The 25,502-nt window shown below is 43.6% G+C and overlaps 2 protein-coding genes across 2 annotated transcripts in view; one reads left to right on the plus strand and one right to left on the minus strand.

The window, feature by feature from the left end:
* gtpbp2b (GTP binding protein 2b) overlaps positions 1-2,160 on the plus strand; it is a 13,757-nt gene extending 11,597 nt beyond the window's left edge. Inside the window, exon 12 of the mRNA XM_088075182.1 lies at positions 1-2,160. This exon is cut by the window's left edge and continues 539 nt beyond it. The gene's annotated coding sequence lies outside the window, so the exon portion shown is untranslated.
* A 662-nt stretch (positions 2,161-2,822) lies between these two features.
* Positions 2,823-23,334, minus strand: LOC121942140 (apoptosis-stimulating of p53 protein 2-like). Its single transcript, XM_088075160.1, is given in 19 exon segments — positions 2,823-4,492; positions 4,919-5,118; positions 6,173-6,339; positions 6,529-6,662; positions 7,319-7,456; positions 7,553-7,766; positions 7,768-8,290; positions 9,091-9,478; positions 10,224-10,324; positions 12,253-12,375; positions 12,479-12,695; positions 13,189-13,353; positions 14,214-14,410; positions 14,864-15,041; positions 15,794-15,895; positions 16,351-16,427; positions 19,020-19,133; positions 19,827-19,974; positions 23,129-23,334. Coding segments are annotated over 19 exon segments (3,252 nt in total). The 5' UTR covers positions 23,153-23,334; the 3' UTR covers positions 2,823-4,450.
* Positions 23,335-25,502: the final 2,168 nt, after the last annotated feature.

Raw genomic sequence — 25,502 nt, forward strand, 5'->3', positions numbered from 1 at the left:
TCTTCCAAACGGGACTGTTGTTATCTCCGCGGAGCTCGGCGGGCGTCACGAGTTTTCTCAGGAGGAGGAACCGTAGTTAACCCTTTCACAGCTGCGTGGCCCTCAGTTTCCTGGAGCCTCATTTAGGCGTCTTTCAAAAGCATTTAAACGTCTGAAACCTGGAAAACTGGTTCCATTTCCATTTGTTTTTTTCAGCACTTTCCTGGGGTCGATTTCATTTTCTGTCTGTTTTTAAATATAATTTTTGCAAATTTTCTTCGACTCTTTCAAACTGCTTTTTGCCTTCCTTCCAGGTTTTTCCTTTTTTTTTTTTAAATTTAAGTTTTGCAAATTTCTTTTAACTTTTTCTTCTTTTTTTTAAGAAATCGCGCCATTGTGCTCGGGTTTGAAAGAGTTAAAATATCAGACGTAACTGATTACACATTCTGTAATGTAATTACTGAAAACAGCATTTTAATGATAGGTGGAAGAGATTTTAACTTCCGTGTTTCATAGAAATTCATCGGATTTTAGGAGCCTAAAGGTGCTTTTATACGGCGGTGAAGCTGCAGGTGATTATGATTTTCACGGCCGATTAATCTGACGGATATTTTCTTGATTAACTCTTTGAAAACTGGATGGATGTCACTGTTCTTGTCACTGTTGCTGCTTTCAGACGCCTTTCACGTGTTTTTAAGTGGTTAATTTTCTCCAAAAATATGGAAAAAATGCAACGAGCAACTTGGTGATAAATGTTCCAAATGAGTAAATTTGAAAGTTAGGGAAAATGTAGAGGGAAAAAACATTTTTTCATCGTTATCATGTTTACATGTTTGAAATTATTTTTAAGCACTTTTTGCAGGTCATTTCCGCGTATTATTTGTTTTTTTTCACTAACTCCCCTCGTGTTTTTGTAAACACAAAGTGTCCAGCTTGGCAAGAAACGTCGCACAAATTGTAAGAAATAAGTAAAAGGTGACGACGATGACATGACGATGACGATGAAAATTGAATTTTACAGGATTATTAGAAAACTATTTTAAAAAATAAAAAAAGGAAAAAATATTCATAGCGATTCTAATCATATTTAAAATGATCTTACGAAACAAAAACAAACATACTTTTTTGGATCGTTGTCTTACTTTTCTTTTTGCGTATTTTCAGCTAATTTTTGCTGATATTTGAATCACGTCTTGTCAAGGTGCTCGTGGCTTTTTCTCCATGTTTTTTGATGTTTTTTGCTCAGAGGGTTAAATCCCTGTGAAAGGCGCCTGAAAGCAGCAGCTCACGTTTAGTTTCGGGCGAGAGGCCGGCCTGCGCGTAAATAAACCAAACAAGGGAATAAATTCATGAAAATTGTTTCTTGTGAGCTCGATTCATTTATTTTATTTTCTCTCCCGGCACTTCTCGGCCTCCGTAGGTTTTAAAGATTTGAAGAGGAAGCGTAGAATTTGTAAAGTGTAATTTGGGGGATTTTTTCCTTTTACAGCAGGTGATTTTATTATTTTCTGGTTTTTGCACTTTATTCACTTTTTGTCATGATGCCGATTTTGTCCGGTCAGCGAGTCTCTGCGGCGCCGACAGACGCTGAAACCTGCAGACTTTTTCTTTTTTTCCAAGTTCAGATGAAAGTTGATGAAATTTTGGAGGAACGATCTGTTTCATGCAGCGGCCGGACATGTTTTCGGTCTTCACGTTGACACTGTTCATCTTTGAAGCGGAGCTGCTTTGGGACTCAAACATTCGATCATCTTCGCTCTGAAATATTTGCATCTCGGTCTCCGGTTTATTCTGACTCTTGTTGCAGCTAAATTTAACCTGCATGCTCTTCGACTGGCAGAAAATCTTCTCGTTTTAAAGTTTGAAAATAATAATATATCCGCTGTTGGTTTTATTTTTTTTTCTCGGAGGTCCTGTGCAATTGTAAAAAACCTAAATATCGAATGTACTCTCCGTGGATCCTGTGTGGTTTGAATCTGCTTACTGTTCAGACGGAGTTACTGTCGACTTTGCACTTTTTGTTCTGATTCTGCATGTGTGTCGACGGATCTGCTGAGTCAGCAGAACGACGTGGACGCCGAGCCGAGCGTCCGCGGCGAGACACAAACAGCTTCAGAGTGGATTTATCAGTTTGTTTTTCCTGACTGTCCCTCCAACTAATCAATAAACTGTCGACTGAAATACTCTCCGTTTGTTGCTGTGTTCCTCGAAGATGTCGCAGAATTAGGGCCGCAGCTCCGGCTGGGCGATGATTATCGATATAAATCACGATATACATCAAATCACTATTTCTGTCGCGCTTAAAGGTGCCCTTTCACTCCTGAGTGAGATATGCAGATATAATCGATCTACCTGTATGTAAAATATTGATATTGTGATAAAGTTCTCAGTTTCAACACAGTAAAGGCGGATTTCAGATTCAAAAATTCAATTTTCACTTTAAGAAATATTTCTGTTCAAGAATCGACCGACACTAGTTCAGCACTTTGCTAGTCATTTTTGACCACTCGAAGCACTTTCACAGTACGAGTCACATTCACACACACACACACACACACCCTCACACACACACTCTCACACACACACTCTCACACACACACCCTCTCACACACACACACACACACACAAAGCTACCAAACAATGAGCCACCAGCTTCTCAGATCCATCAGGATCAGTTTGGGGTTCAGTATTTCACCCAAAGATACTCGGACGTGTTGACGGAGGAGCCCGGGATCGAACCGCCGACCCTCCGATCAGTGGACGACCCGCTCTGCCTCCCGAGTTTCTGACTTTAAATATGTTAATTTAATAAAAAAAGAAAGAAAGTTCTGCAGCAGAACAGAAACGTGTAAATAAACTTTTATAACAATTAAAAAACAAAAAAACAGAAACACTTTTCATTCGTTTTCCAAACAAGTGCTTTTCACGAACAAACAGATTCGAGTGTTTGAGGAGATGAACATCGAACTAACAGCACGGCGGCCGGGAGCTCGCCCCGCTCACCGACAAAGGATTGTCCTCACCGCAGCGGCCGCGGGTTCGATCCCGACCCCGGCCCTTTGCTGCATGTCTCCTCCTCTCTCTTCCGTCTTTAACTCTCTAATATCCCGTCAGATGAAGGCAAAAACCAAAAAAAAGAGAAAGAAAAAGAAAACAACAAAAAAACATCAACAGACAGCCGCCTGCTCACGCTGAACGGAGCCAAAAAACTGAATAATCATTTCAAAAACTGACCTGGTGAAACATTATCTGTCCCCAAAAAACACAAGTCACTGACTTTTTCGCAAAAGTCGCCATCGTGTTCACCGTCGCTGCGACGTTTGAACATCGTGTTCCCTCAAGTCACTGACGTGTTTTACAGAAATCACAAACTTGTTCCTTCAAGTTATTAAATTTTTCTGTTAACGGTTAAATTCCACCAAATCCATCAACGCCGTGTCACGGCGTCCGGCGCTGATCGCAGACGCTCAAACGATGCCGGTGATTCCAGCAGGCGCTTCGAAGCGTCGTGACTTCCCGCTCTGCCCCTCGGAAAATACGCGGTGAGTTTATTTCTGCTGGCGGCGGACAGCAGCCGCGTTACACCGCACGGAGCAGATCGTACCGGGCAGGAAGTCGAGCGGCGCTGCAGTCGACGACTCGTCACCATCTTGTTCCCTCGAGTCAGCTTCTTTCTTTGCACGTCAGCGATGTATTCAGCAGGTTACTGACTTTTCCTTCAAGTCACCGAGTTGCAGAAATTATTCTGATAACACAGATCGAGATTTTCTGTGCAAAAAATAAAATAAAATCAATTAAATTTTGGGACTTTGGGACTCCGTACCAACAGCAGGCTGACGGAGCCCATATTTGGTATAAGGTCCCTAAATTTTTGTTATAATTACAATATTCACGATGTGGTGAAAATAGCGGCTGCTGTAACAAAACGCTGAAATTGTTTTTAAATATTTTAATCAAGACAGAAAAAGAAACGCTGACGGACGGGCTGACTCGTCCCGTCGTGTCTCTGTGTACTCTGTCCTGTCTCACCTGTGTCGTCTCGCTTCACTAAATAAAAATAAAGAAATAAAAAAGAAGAAGAAAATGTGAAGATGGTGGCTTCGTTGCTCAACATCTTCGATTTAATTCCAAACTTTGGGACGTCGTTTGTGCGTCGCGCTCCTTCTTTCTCTCTGCATGTTTTCTGTCTTCACGTCACGATTCAGTTAAATTGAATTAAAAATCTTTAAAAAGACGAGTCCGAGAGGAGGCGAGTCATCTGCCGATAAACGGTTCATTTTTCGGCAGCATGCAGATGAACGGTTGTTTCTTCCTCTTCTGCGGCGGCCGGTTGTGACATTCTTTGTGCTGGGATTGAAAACAGGTCCACTTCAAAAAACGTCTGTTTGTGTTTTTTTGTTTTTTCGTACCGACGGGTCCAGACGTTTAATCTGCTGCTTCTTCTCAATTTGGCCTTTGACGGATGGCCGCGTTACGCCAGGCTCCTCTGCCGCGGCTTGATCCTCAGATACAGCTGAGAAGAAAAAACAGAGATTCTTGTTAAAATGCCGTGAAGACGCCAGCAAAACTCGTTGAGTAACAGATTCAGCTTCAAACCGGATTAAATCTGAAGAGATTTACAGCAGACTGACGCCGGCCGGGTCGGTGGTTCGATTCTCTCAACCGACAGAGCCGAACAGCAGATCTTTTGATTTATTTTTTTTTAACGTTTTCTACATAATTTACAGAAACTTTATTGTCCGCAAATGTGGAAATTTGCCTTTAGTGTCACCGTAAAATACATAAAACACACAAAATACATAAAAGACACAAAATACATAAAAGACACAAAATACATAAAAGACATCCCCTAAGAACATCAAAACAAATAGAAATAAAAGACAGAAAAACATTTCAGAGAAAATTCGTGAAAAGAGGAAAATCTCGGCGGTCTGCTCACCCCCAGCAGGTTTCGGGGGATGTAGCCCTCGCGGTCGCCGCATCTCGCCCACCACCACTCCGTCTCCACCTCGTCGTCCCGTCTCAGCACCGTCATGCAGTCGCCCTCGCTGAAGCCGAGCTCGTCGTCGCTCTGAGGCTCGTAGTCCCAGAGGGCGTACACCACGCCGCGGTTCATCACGCCCATCTTCTCCTGAACACCTGCGAGGCACAAAAAAACGGTTCAGAAAGTGGAACACAAACACAACACTGAAAAAGAGAAGCGAGGGAACGACGCGGACCCATGAAACCTCTTTAAGGACCCTAAAAAACTCTCGGGGACCCCAGAAACTTCACTTCCTTCAGTGACCCCTGATAATCTTTAGTCAGAACTAACTTGAACCTCATACAAAAAAAGAAAGAAAAAGAAAGAAAATTGGGGATCTTCATCTTCCGCACTCTGTCAACAATCCTGGAGGACTGAACTGGCTCCTAAAACTCCCTCAGGACAGTGAAACACCCTCAGAGACCCCTTAAACTTTATTTGGACCCTCGTTATGTCAATGGGATTACATGGACCTCGTCAGTGGTCTCTGGAAGCCCCTAATTTCACCCCCCAAAATCAACTCAAGGCACAATGAAACCACCTTACACATCTCTCAAGTTTGCAGAACTCCCTGCAGGTTTCCAAAATACCCCTGAAACCACCTCGCAGACCTGTACAGCTCCACCATGGACTCTATTTCTGTTCCCTAATTGAACTGAAGGAACCTCCTCAAACTCCTTTAACCATTTCAACCGTCCCTAAAATCCACACAAGTCCATGCTCCTTTCAAACTCCCACAAAGCCAGATCCCACCCCCCCAAAAAAATAAGAACTACTTTACTCCTTGAACCCACTAAAAGACTCCACATCAAATTAACCACATCAAATATCCCCAGAAGCTCCTCAATTTGCCCTCAATGAAACCTCCTCACTGACCTGCAGAACTTCCTCATAGACTCTGAACCCTGAACCTTTTAAATTATCCCCCAAATTCACTCGAGTCCCTCTGGATCTTCTTGAAGACCCCCTGATTTCGAGAATACCCCCTTAAACCGCCAACAAAGGCCTACAAACATCAAACTTCTGTAAACGCCTTTGGAAACTCTTCAGTCTCAAAATCTCCCCACTGACCCCTAAAACCTACCAAAGGATCCTAAACCCCATCAGGGACCCCAAACCCTCCGTATAGACGCCTGAACTTCTGTTTGCTGGTGCTTTCTTTGAGCTCACCGTAGAGGAACTGGGAGCACTGGGCGTATCCGTCCTCCATCTCCTCACACTTGTCTGCCGCCGTCTGCATGTCGCTGTACGTGGTGGCGAACACCGCCGCCCCCGACTCCACCAGGAACTTACAGACCTGGACGTTGTTACAGGAGGCGGCGCAGTGGAGGGGGGTCCTGCCGACGAGGAGAGACGGCGGGAGAAAAGTTTCAAAGAAGACGTCTCGGGGTTGTTTGACTTACACAAATAATACATTTAAAATGAATTATGTCTTTGGATTGACAAAAGTTAAAGTCTTCTGTACTGACTGAAAATGACGTTGGCGGGATCGTAGAAACTGTGATGTCATTCGGGTTCAAACTCACCAGCCGTCGCTGTCGGCGGCGTTGGCATTGACTCCAAACTGAACCAGAAACTTGACGATCTCCGTGTGTCCGGCACAGACGGCGTTGTGCAGCGCCGTGATGCCCTCATCGTTCGGCATGCTGGGGTCGTCCACCTGCAGGACAGACGCGCCAAGCCGTTCAGGCCAATATTCAGTAGCTTTTAAAAATCCTTTTTTTTTTTAAGAAAAAAATTGTGAAATATTCCAACTTTTCCCTGAAGTCGCACTAATCTCAGCTATAAGATCCGTACAGAAAATAAACATAATTATTTAAAATGTCAAATCTGAAAGAGTCCGAAAAACACACCTAAAGTTCGCTTTAAAAGCAACACAAACTTCCTCTGGAGTTAAAGGTACGTTTGAAAGTTCTCACACGTTCTGACCAAAACACTTTCAAAACTTTTTCATACAATTTCATCCCATTAACATAAATTTATTAAAAATCTAAAATCCTAGAAATGTTCAAAAAGCAGAGAAATATCCTAAAACGCAGAAGTGTCCTAATATCCTAATTCTGTCCTGAAGCCTAGAAATGTCCTAAACTTCTAAAAATGTTAAAAAATCCAAAAACATCCTAAAATTTGAGAAACGTCCTTAAATCCTAAAACTGTCCTAAATTTCGATAAATGTTCTAAAATCCTAGAAACAGGGGCCGTTGTGAGTGGCCCCTGGCCTCCGGTCATTTTGTAAACGTGGCCCTCAGGTAAGCAGGTTGGTCACAGCTTTAGCGCCTTGATAAAAACGTTAAATCAGACAGTGGCGTGACTCACGTCGTAGATGACCCTCTGGACGAGGTCGTACTCGCCCTCCAGAGACGAGTCCAGCAGCAGCGCCAGCGGGTTGAACTTGACCCTCGTGCTGCGGTCGACGCGCTCCGAGCAGGTTTTACGGAGGATGGACTTCTTACCCTGAGAGAGGACGGAAGACATTTCTCTTTAACATCGAGGTGAGGGACGCTTTAATGAATAAATAAGTCATCTGTCTGAACTGCCGTTAACGCTGACCGGGGGAACGGCGACCTGTCCTGTGACCTCCGGCGGCTGCAGGCCAGCGGCGTCGTCTCCCTGCTCGCCCTCTGCACAGGTGGGGTACGGTGGCGGCGGGTAAGGGGGAAACTCATCGGCGAAGAAGTCCATGTGGGCAGACGGACACACCTCCTCCTCTTTGTCCTCCTGAGGGGGGGGCAGGGAGCGGCAGGAGGCGGGGTCAGGGAGCGGGAGCGGGGGGCAGAGGGGGCGGGGTCAGGTCGTCCTCCGAGCTCTCAGCGAGCGGCTGCTTGTCGTCGATGTCGGACGTCACATCGGCGCCGCCCACCGTGTCCTCCTGAGGCTGAACAAACGTCCCCGCGGGGCCGGTGGTCTCCATGGGGATGGTTTCCATGGCAGCAAGAGTGGTCTTCTGGTAGAGCAGTTTCTGGATGTTGGGGCCGGCGGGGCCCTCGGGCTCCGTGATAGAGCTGCGTTTCTTCAGGGGCCGGGGGGCGTGGTGCAGGCGGCGGCGCAGGGCCTCCAGGTCGGCGTCGCTCGGGTTCCTGTGGGGGTTGGACAGGAAGGGGAGGAGCTTGGTGGGGCTGAGAGGCCGCGGGGTGACGCGTTCCACCGTCTCTGCTGCGACGCCCTCGCTGTTACCCTGGCAACTGCTGTCGGCCTCGCTCCCGTCAGGCGCACACAACGGAGAGCTGGTGGCGTCTGAGGCGGCAGACTGCTGCCCCCCGCAGGCTGGGAGGACTGGTTTCCCGTACACTGAGGCGGGAGACAAACTGGAGGCAGACATATGTTTAACCGCTGCAACGGTGAGTCTGTTCATCCATCGATCAATAATCACAAACTTCTGATCATCGATTCATCGCGGAAACATTTTCTGATTCGAGCTTCAAAATTAAAACTTTCTGCTTTTCTTAATTTTCAATTAAACTGAACGTCTCGTGTTTGAGTGAAGGTTTTCTGTTTTTGGAGCGTTTAGGTGGAAATTATGTCAGACGCTCATTTGCATATCGCTGACGTCATCGTTTATTTGTTTAGCTCGGTTTCCTTCAGCTTTAGGCAGAACTCATCCCGTGTTTTTTAAAACCATTCAGCATTTTTTTCACCACCGGATGGGTGTAAAATAAAAAAAAAAAACACAGAACAGGTGACGGGCATTAAAAACACAAAAAGAACAAACAACAAAAACAACAAAAAAAAAAGACCTTTTAAAAAAACAGGAAATGAGTGTAAAAAGAAAAAGAAAAGAAAATCCTTACGATGACCAAAACCTCAATAATTTCTTTGGAATTAAAAGTAAAACAATAAATAAAAATAAAATAAATAAATAAAGAATAAATAAAATTAAAAAAAAAACACAGGATGTGCATAAAAAAAGAAAAAACAAACAGAGAAAAACATTTTTCAAATTATAACATTTGCAAAAAGAAGGAAAAGTAGATCAATATGAACAGTATTATGAGCAGTATGGTCAGTAGTATTGACAGTAAGATCAGCAGTATTCAGTAGTATTTTCAGTAGTACTGTCACGGTGGCGGTGTGGGTGTGTGGTGCGTCACCTCGGGGCTGGCTGCGGGGCAGCGTGCCCTGGCCTCCCGGCTGGTAGCCCTTCCCCTGCCGGGTGTACATGGAGTAGATGGACGAAGCCGCCAGCGTCTGCGGCTTCTGCAGCACGGGGGGCGGGGCCTCGGAGGGGTCGGGCGTGTACGGCCGCACGGCGGCGGCCGGCGGGCTCTCCTGCTTGTTGGGCAGAGGGAGGGTGTGGCTGTGGCTGGAGAGGACTCCCGGGGCCCTGAGGTGGCCCCCGACCGGCCGCACCTTCCCGGGGAAGGTCCCCGTGCTGTAGGGGGGCTTGGAGAAGGTCGGCGGGCCGGACGAGGAGAGCGGTTTGGGCTTACTGGGAACCGGAGGGGGCGGCGCCATCTTGGACAGACCTTTAGCAGAAGCCTGAAGGTGAAAGACGGAGTTAGCACGAAAATATGAAGCGTGAAAATGATAAATAAATAATAATGATGGAAAATAAAAAACAGACAGGTCTACTGTTACAGGAAAGGACCAAGAAAATAAAATGTTACAGACACGATGAACTGATGTCGAGGCTGGAAAAGTATTTAGATCATGTACTTCAGTAAAAGTAGAAATACTGCAGTTTAACATATCACATTAAAAGTCCTCAATTTAAAATGTTACTAAGGTGAAAGTTAGGGCTTCACGGTATGAGGAAAATATGCAAAAATATAACTGTTGAATATTGTGATAAATAAAAATATTAAAGTGCACTCAGTTTTCTGCCAAAAAAAAAATGCTTCATGAATTAAAAACATTAAAGGAAATTTTTTCCACTTTCTTTACCTGAACAATGTGCACTGAAAACAAAAGCAACTAATAATTAAAAAAAAAAAAGTGCAGTTTAACACTAATTCTCTCTTTAGCTCAAATCCACTGCTGTCTTTTACGATGTGTTTACTGCGCATGTTGAGGATAAAAAAACAACAGTACACACGTATTATAGCTAAATGTAATCTGAGTATAAAAGTATTAAATATGCAGAATGGATCCTCATTTATTTCTTGATTAATCGCTGGATTTCAACAGTTAAGCGCTCATCATCAGTCAGTATCTAACAACACGATTTTAATCCAAATAAGTGAACGTGAAGTTTGTGACGGAGACAAAGGTGAGTCTCTGATACCTGACTGTCTCTCAGCAGCGTCTCTGTGATGTGATTGGTCCGTGAGGGGACAGGAGGCGGGACCTCGCAGAGGCCCTTCTGATCTGCGGCAGTTTTACCACCTATAAGAGGAGGAGGAGGCATCATCATCATCTTCATCACCATCATCATCATCATCATCATTGACATCATCATCATTGTCATCATCATCTTCATCATCTTCATCACCATCATCATCATCATCGACATCATCATCGTCATCATCATCATCGTCATCTTCATCACCATCGTCACCATCATCATCATCATCATCATCGTCATCGTCATCATCATCATCGTCATCATCATCATCATCATCTTCATCACCATCATCATCTTCATCACCATCATCGTCATCATCTTCATCACCATCGTCACCATCATCATCATCATCGTCATCATCATCATCATCATCATCACCATCATCATCATCGACATCATCATCGTCATCATCATCATCATCTTCATCACCATCATCATCGTCATCATCATCATCATCATCGTCATCATCATCATCTTCATCACCATCATCTTCATCACCATCATCATCGTCATCATCGTCATCATCTTCATCACCATCGTCACCATCATCATCATCATCGTCATCATCATCATCATCATCACCATCATCATCATCGACATCATCATCGTCATCATCATCATCGTCATCATCATCTTCATCACCATCATCATCGTCATCATCATCATCATCGTCATCATCAGCGTCATCATCACCATCATCATCTTCATCACCATCGTCGTCATCATCATCATCATCATCATCATCGTCATCAGCACTGATATCTTTTACTGAGCGGCGTTTCTGAGTTTAAACAGCTGCCCAAGAACGCCGCTCAGCCTCGATTCCCGTTTTCTTCCATCAGATTCTCACAGTATTTTTATAAAAGAGACGACGGGACTCAGCGGTGACTCAGCGGTTACTCAGCGGTGACTCAGCGGTTACTCAGCGGTGACTCAGCGGTTACTCAGCGGTGACTCAGCGGTTACTCAGTGGTGACTCAGCGGTTACTCAGCGGTGACTCAGCGGTGACTCAGCGGTAACTCAGCGGTGACTCAGCGGTGACTCAGTGGCGACTCAGCGGTGACTCCCTCTGTGACGAATGTTTGATCGATGACGGTTTAATGTTCGTTAAACTTTCCTCAAACTGAGAAAAAAAGAATGTGGATTCTGGGACAGTGATACTAAACTGGTGGCCCCCCAACCACCCGTGTGGGAATGTGTGTGTGAATATGTGCGTGTAAATTTGTGTGTGTGTGTGAATGTGTGTGTGTGAATGTGTGTGAATGTGAATGTGTGTGAATGAGTGTGAATGTGTGTGAGTGTGAATGTGTGTGTGAATGTGTGTGAGAATGTGTGTGTGAATGTGTGTGTGAATGTGTGTGTGAATGTGAATGTGTGTGAGAATGTGAATGGGTGTGAATGTGCGTGTGTGTGTGAATGTGAGTGTGAATGTGCGTGTGAATGTGTGTGTGAATGTGAATGTGTGTGAAAGTGTGTGTGAATGTGATTGTGAGTGAATGTGTGTGTGAGTGTGAATGTGTGTGTGAATGTGTGTGTGAATGTGCGTGTGAATGTGAGTGAATGTAAATGTGTGTGAATGTGCGTGTGAATGTGAATGTGTGTGTGAATGTGAATGTGTGTGAAAGTGTGTGTGAATGTGTGTGAATGTGTGTGTGAATGTGTGTGTGTGAATGTGCGTGTGAATGTGAATGAGTGTGTGAATGAGTGTGTGAATGTGTGTGTGAATGTGAATGTGAATGTGTGTGTGAATGTGCGTGTGAATGTGAATGAGTGTGTGAATGTGTGTGTGAATGTGTGAATGTGACACGTCCTGTGAAAGCGCTTTGAGAGGTTGAAAAGATGAGAAAAGCTCCGTACACGTACAGTCCATTCACCATTTACCAAGTATCTTAAAATAAAATGCTCCAGTGAAGTATAAGTACACTGAACTTGTCTTGGCAGTACTGCAGTAAAGCGGCGCGGACTGACCTGAGGTATGGCAGCCGAGGCTGGACATGCGAGGCAGCGTGGAGGCGTGGCTGTGGCCTCCGCTGGACTCCGATAGGGAGCCGCTCCAGTCGCTCAGTTTGGTTACTTTCGATGTGACGAAACCTAAAAAGAGCAGAGGAGCTTTTATCAAACCTGCAGGAGAACTTCAGTCTGAGCGAAGCGTTAAAGACAATAAATAAACTTCAATAGACTTCAGCTCCGGCACCTGAGGCGGGTTTGGCCGGGCGGGGAGGCGGCTTCAGGGATGAGTCGGGCATGGGCAGCGTGGAGGTGCCGTCCGGGTACGCCGGCTTCACCAGAGCCTCCTGGCGTGCTGGCACCGGAGGCCCCTGAGGGCTCAGTGTGGAGGACTGGATGTACGGCCCCACTGCCGCCACTCTGGAGCCCACTCCGTGCTGAGGGGCCGCGCCGTCCGCCATCACCTGGAGGGAAAACGCGGTGAATTCTGGTCAGCTGGTTTACTTTATTCTGGTCGTTTTTTCATCTTACAAAACTAAAACAGACACAAGAAAAAAATTTTGAAAATGTTTCAACTCAGCTTGAAACAGTGTTTTCACAGCGCTGTGTTAGTACTTTTTTTTTTAGTACTTGTACTTCAGTAAATGTCTGAGTACTGCAGTTTTATTTAGGATTTACAGAATCGTAAAGGTGTAGCAGAAATCAACATGAAAATGATTTTTTCGTCTATCGACACTCATCAGTTCTTTTTCATTGCAGATCGGTGATTTTTTTTATTCAAAAATTTGAGGGGGGGGCTATTTTCAAAAAAATTTTAGTCGTTTTCCAACTTACAAAACTCAAAAAAACACAAGAAAAAAAATGTAACTGAAAATTTTCAACGTAGGAATTTTGCTTGAAACGGAGAGTTTTCAAAGTCTCGACATGAAAACGTTATTTCGGTTGCTGCGTGCTCACCGGCAGGTTCTCCTTCTGCTGCAGGGCGGCCTTCTTCTTCCAGAGCCGCTGACGCAGCTCGGCCAGCCGCCGGTCCATCGCCGCCACCTCCAGGTTCCTCTTGTTCAGGCTGTCTCTCTGCTGCTGCAGCCGGCCGCTCTGATCCTGGTTCAGCTTGTTCCTCAGCTGGGAGGTCAGGGAGGGAGCTCCGTTAGAAACTAACCTCGCAAAGTCTCATGTCATTATCTAAACTTCCTGCTAAATGTCAATTTTTATACGACTTTATGCATTTCGTACAACAGTGATGCTAAACTCACGGGCCGCGCCTGGTGGCCCCCAAACATTTTCAGAATCACATTAAAAATAAAGATTTTTTTTCACCCTTTAGTCTCCGTAAGCTTCCAGAGTGCAAAAAACAGCAGCAAAATAGAGCTTGTTGATCAAAACAGCCTAGAAATGTCCCAAAATAATTACAAAGTCCTAAAATCGTGGAAACGACCTAAAATCGTAAAATGACCTGAAATCCTACAAATATCCCAAAAAATGAGAAAGTTCCTAAAATTCTAGGAACATTTTAAAATCCAAAAATGACAGAGAAGCGTCCTAAAATCGCAGAAACGTCCTAAAGACAGAGAGATGTCCTAAAATCGCAGAAACGTCCTAAAGACAGAGAGGCGTCCTAAAATCGCAGAAACGTCCTAAAGACACAGAGATGTCCTAAAATCGCAGAAACGTCTTAAAGACAGAGATTTCCTAAAATCGCAGAAACGTCCTAAAGACAGAGAGATGTCCTACATTCGCAGAAACGTCCTAAAGACAGAGAGATGTCCTAAAATCGCAGAAACGTCCTAAAGACATAGAGATGTCCTAAAATCGCAGAAACATCCTAAAATCCCAGAAACGTCCTAAAATCACAGAAACGTCCAAAAGACATAGAGATGTCCTAAAATCGCAGAAATGTCCTACAATCTGAAGAAAAAATCGCAGAAACATGTAGTTTCCCTCCACTGATGATCTGAGAGCACCTGGACAGGATCGTCCCTCACCTGCAGCTCCTTATAGAGGCGCTCCAGCTCGGCTGTGGAGGAGGTGCTGTGGTGATGAGGAGGAGGAAGAGGAGGCTCCAGTCTGCTGCTCCTCAGCACCTCCAGCTGGTCGCTGAGCTCCTCCACCCTCGACACGGCGACCAGCAGCTCCCTCTGCTTCTGCTGGAAGAGACCGGTCATCTGCTCGATCTCGTCCACTTCAGAAACACACACACACACACACACACACACACACACACACACACACACACACACACACACACACGTGAGGATGAGGACTTTTTCATAACTTTGAGGCAAATGTTGAGACCGTACTTCTCTGAAGTGATCATCCTTCAAAAAAATATTTGGCGATTTTTTTTTCCATTTTAAAAATGTTAAGTAATTTTTTTTTTCTTTAAACATTTTGGTGATTTCTTATTTTTTTTTGGGGGGGGGGGGCATTTAAAAAAATGCATTTTTTTTCTTCAAAAGGTTTTGGTAATTTTGTGTAATTTTTTTTTTATTTTCATTCATTTTCATTTTTTGTGTTTTTTTTCTCTTTCTTTGCTGCAGCCATGATTTTAACCAACAAAACTGGAACTTTAAACAGAGAAATCCTGCTGAACGTTGCTGCAGCGTCTGCGCGATCACCCAGACCTCACACTGACCTAGTTTGCTGTTGCTGAGGCGTTTCTGCTCCACCTGGCCCCTGAGGGCCCGGACCCGTCGCAGTTTGGCCTCCTGGTTGTGCGCGTTTTCTCTGAGCTGCTGCAGTCGCTCCTGCTCGGACATCTCCTGCTGCTGCTGCCGCTGATCCTGCAGTTTCAGGTACCGCAGACGCTGCTCCTGAAAACACACGCAGTCAGTCAGCACTCGATTTGGGTCTACTGTAGCAGCAGCAGTGTAGCAGTGTAGCCGGAGCAGTGTAGCAGTGTAGCAGGAGCAGTGCAGCAGTGTAGCACGAGCAGTGTAGCAGTGTAGCAGGAGCAGTATAGCAGTGTAGCAATGTAGCAGTAGCAGTGTTGCAGCAGTGTTGATACAGCAGTGTAGCACTAGCAGTGTAGCAGGAGCAGTATAGCAGGAGCAGTGTAGCAGCAGCAGTGTAGATGCAGCAGTGTAGCAGTGTAGCAGCAGCAGTGTAGCAGTAGCAGTAGCAGTGTAGCAGTAGCAGTGTAGCAGCAGCAGTGTAGATGCAGCAGTGTAGATGCAGCAGTGTAGCAGCGTAGCAGCAGCAGTGTAGCAGTGTAGCAGTAGCAGTAGCAGTAGCAGTGTAGCAGCAGCAGTGTAACAGTAGCAGTGTAGCAGTGTAGCAGTGTAGCAGTAGCAGTGTAGCAGTGTAGCAGTGTAGCAATGTAGCAGTAGTAGTGTTGCAGCAGTGTAGATGCAGGAGTGTAGATGCAGCAGTGTAGATGCAGGAGTGTAGATGCAGCAGTGTAGATGCAGCAGTGTAGATGCAGCAGTGTAGTAGTAGCAGTGTAGCAGTGTAGCAGCAGCAGTGTAGTAGTAGCAGTGTAGCAGTGTAGCAGCAGCAGTGTAGCTGAAGCAGTGTAGCAGTGTAGCAGTGTAGCAGCAGCAGTGGTGTGTTGGGGGTTTGGTACCTTGGAGGCCAGCAGCTGCTGTTGGGCATTAATCTGCTGCTGCTGTCGGGCTGCCAGGTCCTGCAGGTCGCTCAATGTCAGATCCATACGAGGAGCTGAGACCTGCAACACACACACACACACACACAGAGTTCACTTTGAAACGAACATGAACAAACTCTCGGAGATGCAAACGGTCAAAGACGAAACTTTCTATAAATCCAAACGGAGGCTGGAGTGAGCCGTTTGTGTGAGGGCCGCCTGCTGAGAGTCAGAGATTCAAATCATCGGTCAGAGATCGCTCAGTCTGCCTCCAGCTGAGCAGGAGTTTCTTTTCGTCTTTGCCCCGCTTAGTTGTCAGTGTACTTCAGCGGACGTCTCGGTCACCAGATTTAGCAGCAGAGCGACGCTCTTCACTTTCATGCTACTCTTTGTCACAACTGCGGTTAAACCGGCCCTCAGGTACAGGCTGTCCATCCAACAACAGCTCAAACGCTAACTGACCAACAGTCTCTGCATGCTAAGCTAGGCTAACCACGTCGCTGTGCTGGACGAGCAGAAACTGATCCGAGTCTCACCCCGTTCTCCAGACTTCTCTCCACCGACGCTTTCACCTGGTTCCTCTTCATCATCTGATCTGCAGCTCTGGATCCACCTGGACAAAAAAAAGGAAGAAAGTTAGTGTTGATGATAATTTTACATTTTCAGCTGCTAGCTGTATATATAACTGATAATATGATGGCCAAAATAATCATGATAATATACTATATCATATTATCATAATCATGAAATATTTATCTGTCACTGTTATTTAACACAATTCTCTGTGTTTAGGAAAACTATCGTTGTTGCAATTTCATATTACTGAACAAATCTTTGCACCAAAATAAAACTTGAAATGAATGAATTCATCTTAAATTAATACTTTGTAGTATAGTATATATGAATGAATATTTGATATTTATGATTAGGACTGTTTTTTAAATATTATTTTCTCTCATCAAATCATCAAAGCTTGATGATTTTGAAAAGCGGTACGAGTGCGTAACATTAAAGTGGAGCAAACTGTTTATCGGCTGCAGGGTTGAGAGGCGGACTAACACGTCGTTGGTTTGAGTGTCGGAGGTCAGGCCTTCAGGTAAAACACAACCGGGCGGAGCAAACAGTTCATCGGCTCGCAGAAACTGCAGAGAGGATTTCCTTCGTTTTTCCAGCTGCTGCAATAAGCCGATTATAGTTAGTAATTTATTGTCATAAAACTGAAGCTCCTCCGTTAGACGATGCTGAAGCTTCACGTGCACAGACAGCCGGATCACAGTCAGCACTCTGACGCACGAACGTTTACATGCATGTAACATGTATAATATAACATATATGTATAATACGTTTCCATCAGTGTATTTTGTTTTACTGTTGTGCTTTTTGCGTCGTTATTTTCCATCTTCACTGTTCTTTTTGCTCTGTTTCTATTTTTTTCTCAATTCCTATTTCTAGTTTTGCATTTAGTTTTTTACTGTTTCAGTTTTTTATTTTCCTTTGTAATAATGCAACTTTCTCCACTGTGGGGCGAATAAAGGATTATCTTCTCTTATACATGAATAAATAATTCAGAGTTGTACTTGAAGTTCGGCTGAGATCGAACTGAGCAGCGAGTCGCAGGTCAGCGTCAGGACGTCTCGCTGCGACTCGGCTCACAGAGTCGGCAGACCTCATGTTTGACCTCGACCAATCACAGCTGGTCGTTTATCACGCAGGTCGTGACTTACAGAGGCGTTCGAGAGGAGCTGCCAGGTCTCTGCTGCACCTGAACATCTGCCGTCTTTAAACTGCAGCGAAGATAAAATAAAATAAAATTCAAAGAGCACACAGATTTGTGCGTGATGATGAGCGAACTGGGCTCTGAATACGGAGGTGTTGTGGGGTCATGTGACCTGCGTGTGAACGCTTTGGCGACCTTTCCCAGTGCATGAAAAGTCGATTTCCTCCGTCGTGTAAACGCCTCAGTCGGACTTTAAATGGCGCTCTGCACGTGCACTTTTTTAATGCCACGTGGAATTGTGTTTAAGATCCATTTTTTAAAAACTAAAATTGAAGAACAATTTTATTTTGTCCAAATATTTTTTGTAGCATCAAACGTGACTTTTGAAAAGTTAGATGACCGATGTTAAAACTATCCGTTTATAGAGAAGCACGCGGTAAACAGTGAACATGAGATCTATATACATTTAGTTTACTGACAGATGTGGAAATATTTGAATATCTGATATTTCTGGCCGGTTTTGTGTTTCTCACTTCGTACGTGAGATTCACTTGTTGGATTCCCACCACGGCAAATTTAATTTATTAAATTACTCACAAAAAAAGGTGTTGACAATAATTTTGTGATTTAACAAAGCAACATCAGTAAAAAAAAAAAAATCATAAAATCTCAGCATTTAAAGCCTTTAAAAATGTGTTTAAGTCAGTTTAATACCAGTTAAGGCCTTATCTTTAGATGAATAAATTCAATGCTTTTTAAGGATCCGCGGGAACCCTGCGCACACTGGGACAGGGACAGGAGTCACTTCTTCTTTTTGCACAGCAAACAAAAACAAAACAGCAGAAAAACGAAATCGTAGCCGACTGAGATACAGAAAACCTGGAGAGACTAATGAGACCGTCTCACCTCAAAACTGATGAAAAAGAAACAAATACTCAGTCCTACAATATCGAAAACGAAGAACACGTAGACAAAATATCAGGAAAGGAGAACAGCTGCATGAAATTAAACTTTTAAACAAAAATTTAAATTAAAGATTGTAAAAGTCCTGATCGAGCCGTAACCGGAGCGCCACTGAACTGAGACAGGAGACAGACTGAGGGACAGACTGAGGACAGACTGAGGGACAGACTGAGGGACGGACTGAGGACAGACTGAGGACAGACTGAGGGACAGACTGAGGACAGACTGAGGGACAGACTGAGGACAGACTGAGGGACGGACTGAGGGACGGACTGAGGACAGACTGAGGGACGGACTGAGGACAGACTGAGGGACAGATTGAGGGACGGACTGAGGGACAGACTGAGGGACGGACTGAGGACAGACTGAGGGACAGACTGAGGGACGCAGACCGCCGTGTGTCACCTCACGGACAAACACGCCGTCAGCAGCTGCTTTTTCTCACATTATCGCCTCATGATCCCTCACCGGCTTCCCACACACACACACACACGTGATGTCCCGCGCTGAGCGTCCGTCTCTCACCTGACTCTCGTCCTGGCGCTCTCTGGTGACGCAGGAGGTAACGGACCTCCCCCCTCTGCTGCCCCCAACGCTGCAGCACCTCCAACATCCGCTCGCCCTCTGCGACCACGTGCTCTGAAGAAAACACCAGCGCTTTATTTTAGGAAAATCTGATATGAAACGTTTCAGACGTTTTTGGACACTTCAAACGTAATCTGCCTTTTTTTTTAACTTTTGATTTATAATTTTATAAAGATGCCACACACACACACACACACACACACACACACAGGAGTCCTTTCCTGAACATTTTAACATACTGAGCACACAGTCGGTGGCATTAACTCTTTCCCTCCCACCTCTTTGAATTAAATTACACGGAGAAAAACAAATTTTTTCATAACCTTAAAAACAAAGCAAACATCCAAGAAAATCTGATAACTGTCCATGAAGAAGAAAACCAGAAATGAGCAAGAAATTAGTAAAAAAAAAAAATACAAGAAAATTACCTGAAAATTAGCAACACAAAAAACAAGAAAACAAACATCAGCAAAAAAGGCAAAAGGAAAAAAAATAAAAGAGTTATAAGAGGAAATGACCTTGAAAAAAATACTTAAAAATATGTAATTTTGTAAAATAATTTAAAGCATATAATTAGGATCATTATAGATATATAGTTCATTTTCCCTAACTTTTTAATAAATCATTTTCTTGCTTTTTGCCCTTTTCCCACATTTTTGAAAGAAATCAAGCCAACGTGTTCAAGGTTCAAAGGTTAAAACGCGTCTGAAAGCGATGTGGACCCAGGTTTCAAAGGGTTAAACTCACCTGAGCCTCTCCACATCTCGGCCAGGTAGCAGTCGGCCTCTCCGGGCTCCTTGCAGAGCTCCACCACGTCCCGGCACAGCGTCTCCGGCGTGACGGGAACCTCGCTGAAGTGCTGCTCGTTGTTGCTGAGATAAACGGTGAGAAACGTCTGCAAACACAGTCGGACGTTTTCCGTTAACACTCGCGGTCCTGAACTGAGCGGCTAACGTCTGACCGTATACGTATCTGTACGTCACGTTATAGTTATCATCAGTATGATTGACCTTTTCCTGCCGCTGTATGGACTAACCGCTGTTAGTTTCGTGTTTAGTTCATATGTTTTATATATTGACTTTATATTTACCGTAAATGTGCTTTTTCTGCATGTTCATGGTTCCTATCGCTTAAAAAAAGTGAGACTTTCAAAGACGTTTTGGCATAAAATTTAAGACCAATTTTACAGAAGCCAATACTGAAGAAAAACACACGTACTAACAACAATTTTATTGTGACATAAAATATAGCTTGGGTTATGGGTTTGGAAAGCATGTTTTCTTTAAAAAAAAAAGTATATATTTTTAAAAAGCCTTTTTTTTCTTGCAACTAATTTTAAAAAATAAAAAGCAAAACATTTTTAAAGAAAAAAAGAGGAAAATCACAAAAATATTGAAAAAAAATAGAAAAATGTTTCTTTAAATATTGCCCAAAAATTATACAGAAAAAAAATCCCCAATTTTTTTCTTAAAAGAAAATAAGGGAAAAAAATGCCAAAAATAAAAAAGCCCACATTTTTATAATTAATAAACAGTACTGATGGTTGTTTTTGAGGATGTATGGTTTTGAAAATTTACCTCAAAGTCATGGAAATGAATGGGTAAAAACACGTCTGAACACTGAGATTTCATTGATGTTTTACGCAGCTTTTTTTGGATTCAGGTTATAAACGTTTCATCTGCAGCAGCTGTGCAGTAATGAAGACGCCTCCTGTCAGCAGTAATCAGATTACTGACAGTCAGGCACACGTCAGAGGAGACGCAGCGCTCATGATCTGGAGCCGACTGTTCAACACACACACACACACACACACACACACACACACACACACACACACAGTTTGCTGTAAAACACAGAGTGTGTGGACAGTTAGACCAGTACGAGACGTGGGTTGTCCACCTGCCTCCTTCACCTCTGTGGCAGCTTCCTGTTCTATTTACGACCATAACAGATATTTGTGGACAGAACTCCCATGATGCACTGGGCCATCTGTTACTCCAGCAGGGTATCTGCTGCGAGGCGCCGAGCCAGCTCGCCTCCCACAGCCCGCCAACCTGCACGGAGGCAGCGTTTCTCTGCCCGTGCTTGTCCCGGCAGGGCGGTGCTGAGCGGCGAGTTCACGTGTTCGTCTTTGTGCTGAAATCGTGTAAATCGTCCTTCGTGGTTCAGAAAGACGGAAACGTGACGCCGTGTTTTTATTTTGGCCTTCAGCTCCCTCTGATCTCAGTCTGTCTTTGAGCTGCTTCCAACAAAAAAATCTGCTCTCTTTTCACCAAAATGAAGATCTTATAAATATTAAAACTTAAAGCTTCGACAAACAGTTTATAGTTTGGAAAAAAACACAAGACAGTCGAGAGTAAAGAGCAGAGCAGAAAATATCATTTCAGAGCAACTTATCTACTGAGCGGCAAGAAATTAGTGAAAAACACAAGAATGAAAGTTTGTAACAAAAAAAGAAAAGAAGTTAAAAAAACACAAAAAAACACAGTGACATTTAGGACATTTATATTGTTTAAGGACATACCTTGGATTTTAGGATGTTTCCAGGATTCTAAGACCTTTCAAGAACTTTAGGCAATGTTTATGTTTTTGAGATGTTTTTTAAGATTTTTGGACATTTCTCATTTTAGGACATTTTTTAGTATTTTAGGACGTCAGTGTCTCAGCTGTGTCCTCTGTCGGGGGTGTGGTGGATCCTCCTCTGGCTCTTTTTTTGATCAACAAGCTCTATTTTGATGCTGTTTTATGTCTCTGACACCTTATGGAGACTAAAAGGACAAAAACGATTTACAGAGTCCGTCACTTTATTTTAACTCAGTTAGAAAATGTTTGGGGGGCCACTCGGGACCGTATCGGGGACCAGATTTGTCCCGGCACCACAGCAGAGCTGCTGCGATTCGACATTTCTCTGAGCATAAACTGGTTTTTGCAGCACACACACACCTTCAGTGTGTCCTGAGGATCTAAAATCAGCCTCTGTGAGGACAGGAGGTCTCACTCCCCCTCCCCGTCGGCGTCCTCAGGGACGGACAGCCTCTGCTGCTCCGCCTCTGATTGGTCGCGGTGTTTCCTGGTCGACCTCGGTTCGGTGACTGACGGCAGTGACCCACTTCCTGTGCGCGAACCTGAAGGAAGACGGCGGCGCTCCAGTTTTCATCACAGCTGTATGTAGGACAGACGGCCGGCTCGTTCGTCTCCGTCCCCGATCTGTTGACTTTATCATTTCAATGAAGAAGACGCCGAAGAGATCTCTACATTACCGAGATTAACTGTTGACGACATACGCGATAAAATATAACACTTTAGACCAGGGGTGCTCAACGCACGGCCCGCGGGACAAATCTGGGCCCTGATGGGGCCCCTGGTGGCCCCCCAACATTTTCTAATTAACAATAAAGTGATTGACTCTCTGAATAGTTTTTGTCCTTTTAGTCTCCAGAAGGTGTCAGACAGAAAACAGCATCAAAATAGAGCCAGAGGAGGATCCCCCACACCCCGACAGAGGACACGGCTGAGACACTGATGTCCGAAAATACTGGAAATGTCCTAAAATCCTAGAAATGTCTAAAATATTACTAATATCCTAAAATCCTAGACATGACCTAAAATCATAGAACTGTGCAAAAACACCAGAAACTCAAAAATCATAGAAATGTCCTTAAATCTTAGAAATGTGCCAAAATCCTAGACTTATCCGAAAACCCTACAAATATCCTCATATCCTAGAAATGTCCTTAAATCTTAGAAAAGTCCTGAAATTATAGAAACTTTCTCAAATCTGAGAAACTTCCCTGAACTTAAGCGGTATCCTGAAATTCGAGAAGCATCCTTAAAATCTACAAGTTTTTAAAATCCTAGAAACATCCTAAAGTCCCAGAGGCGTCCGAAAATATTAAAAATGTCCTGAAATCCCCGAAATGTCCGAACTGTTTAAGGTTTTGATTTTCTCCGTTTTCAGCTTCTAAAGGTCGTCGCTGCTCGTGGCTGAATTTTGGTTTTCTGACGCTGGTTTTTGAAAATGTTTGATGGATGTAGAGACGGTTGCTCACCACAGAGGGAGACGACGAGTCCATTTTTAATCCAGACCGCACAGACTCCCTAAAATATACTGAGAGGGAGTCTTTTCCAGACCGCCAGAAACACACAGAGCAGGGATCGGTGAAAACTAACAGGAAGCTTGTCTCTGTCCATGTCTCTGTCTGTCTCTCTGTCCGTCTCTCTGTCTGTCTCTCTGTCCGTCTCTCTGTCTGTCTCTCTGTCCGTCCGTCTGTCTCTCAGTCAACAGGCGGCGGCCTCGTTTAACTGGTGAGGCTGCAGCTCTTAATCCAGCCAGGAATTAGCGCAGCATCAGGCGGCTTAAAGCGGGCGAGCCGCCCACAGCAGCCCTCTGCTGCGAGAGCGGAAATTAATGAAGCGTCTCGTGTCTGAAACTCGTCAACAGCTTCTTCAAAAACAACCAGAATCAGTGACACGGAGGAGACGCCTAATCCCGCCTCGGACCGCCCGACTTTCAGGAATATCTGCTGTTTTATTAAAAATGTTTTAATCTGTGCAGCTCTCTTTATGTTGTGCACGTTGCAGATGAGATGACCCGAAAATTATCAAGAAATTAGTAAAAAAAATAAATAGAAAAAATTAGTTTTAAAAAAAGCACATGCAAAAAAATATGTATCATAATTTAAATATGTGATTATGATCATTAGCCATAAATAAACATTTTCCCTGGCTTTTTAAAAAAATTATTTCTAAATCTTATTTCTAATTCTTACCAAGTTACTTTTAGTTTTTTCCCATGTTTTTGAGAAAAATTGCACCGATTTGAAAGCAGCACAAAAAAAGTGAAGGCGATCCCGGTTTCAAAGGGTTAAATTATTTTGTTTCATTGTACTGAAGATTTAAGTTGACAAAATCAGACCGAAAACTTAATCTGACTGAGAGAAAACAATAAAATGAATGTGGAGATTTTTTTCAAACATTGTTGCTCCAGAAATAAAGTGAGTAAAATGTTCGAAAATACTGAAAATCTGAGAAATGCCCTTAAATCTTGGAAACGTCCAAAAATCCCAGAAATATCTTAAAACCGTAGAGAAGTCCAAAAATCCTTGAACTCTCCTGGAGTCCCAGAAAAATCTGAAAAATGTTCTAAAATCTTAGAAACGTGCTTAAATACTTTAAATGTCCTTAAAGCTTTGAAATATCTTAAAACCGTAGAGATGTCCAAAAATCCTAAAAATGCCCTAAAACAGCAGAAATGAAGAGTGGAAATATAAACGTCTGTTAATAAAATTAATGATTTCTGGCGTGAGTGTGTGTCTCTCTCTCTGTGTGTGTGTGTGTGTGTGTGTGCGTGTGTGTGTGTGGGGGGGGGGTAAACGTGGCGGCAGCTGGCACGCTGCAGGTCACATCCCAAATGTTTTGTAGGCGGCGTGGACGGCTGGAGCCATATGGCCGACAGCATCACGTGACACAACAAGATTGGATTAACACACACACACACACACACACACACACACACACACACACACACACACACACACACACACACACGCTGCCTGCTGTTCAGGACTCCTCCACAGTCAACATCACCGTCACAGGACGCTCCCGCTGCTCAGAGCTCTGAACAGTTTCTGATTGGCTGCTGCACGTTCATCATATTTAGACTTTTCACTAATTAACTCGTTATGTTTTTTATTTTTTTATTTATTTTTTTCACAAAGTCCGGCTTGTCACTGAGAGACTCGAGGGTCACTAACAGGTCACCAATTACAACAATTAACCGACTGACCCAGAGTCAGCGTCCCTGCTGCCCGACTTACAGGCAGGGACCGTTCGTTATTTATGGGGGGGGGGGGGTCAGGCATTTAACCCATAGGGAGGGATTTTTTTTCTTTTTTTTACTTTTCTTTTTTCTTATTTTCACATAACTTACTTGTGTTTTTTTTTTTTTACTTTATTTTTATGTATTATATAAAAAATATTATACTTTATTTGAGTACATTCTTTTGTTTTTTCACTGCTTTTTGTCTTATTTTTAGGGTAATTTTCTTGGTTGTTTTTTGTTTGTTTGCTACTTTTATTTTTCATGCTTATTTTCATTTAATTTTCTCATTTATTTTTGTTTTTATTTGTGCCTATATTCAAGTATTTTTCTTGTTTGTTTGTTTGGTTTTTGTCGTATTTTTTCTTTTCTTTTCTTGCTTATTTTCATGTAACCTTCTTGCTTATTTTTGACTTTTTGTGTGCTTCTTTCAGGTAATTTTCTTATTTGTATTTGTTTATTACTTGCTTTTTTTATTTTTGGGTAATTCTTCATTTTTTTCATTTTTTCTAGCTTTTCTTTTTTAGCTTATTTTAAAATAATTTTCTTTTTTTAATTTTGTTTTTTGCTTTTTTCGGCTTATTTTCTTACTGTCCTGTTCCCAA

Source organism: Plectropomus leopardus, chromosome 3 (assembly GCF_026936395.1).
Source record: "Plectropomus leopardus strain MGB_pleo_1.0 chromosome 3, ASM2693639v1, whole genome shotgun sequence".
In the NCBI taxonomy this organism is placed as follows: domain Eukaryota; kingdom Metazoa; phylum Chordata; class Actinopteri; order Perciformes; family Serranidae; genus Plectropomus; species Plectropomus leopardus.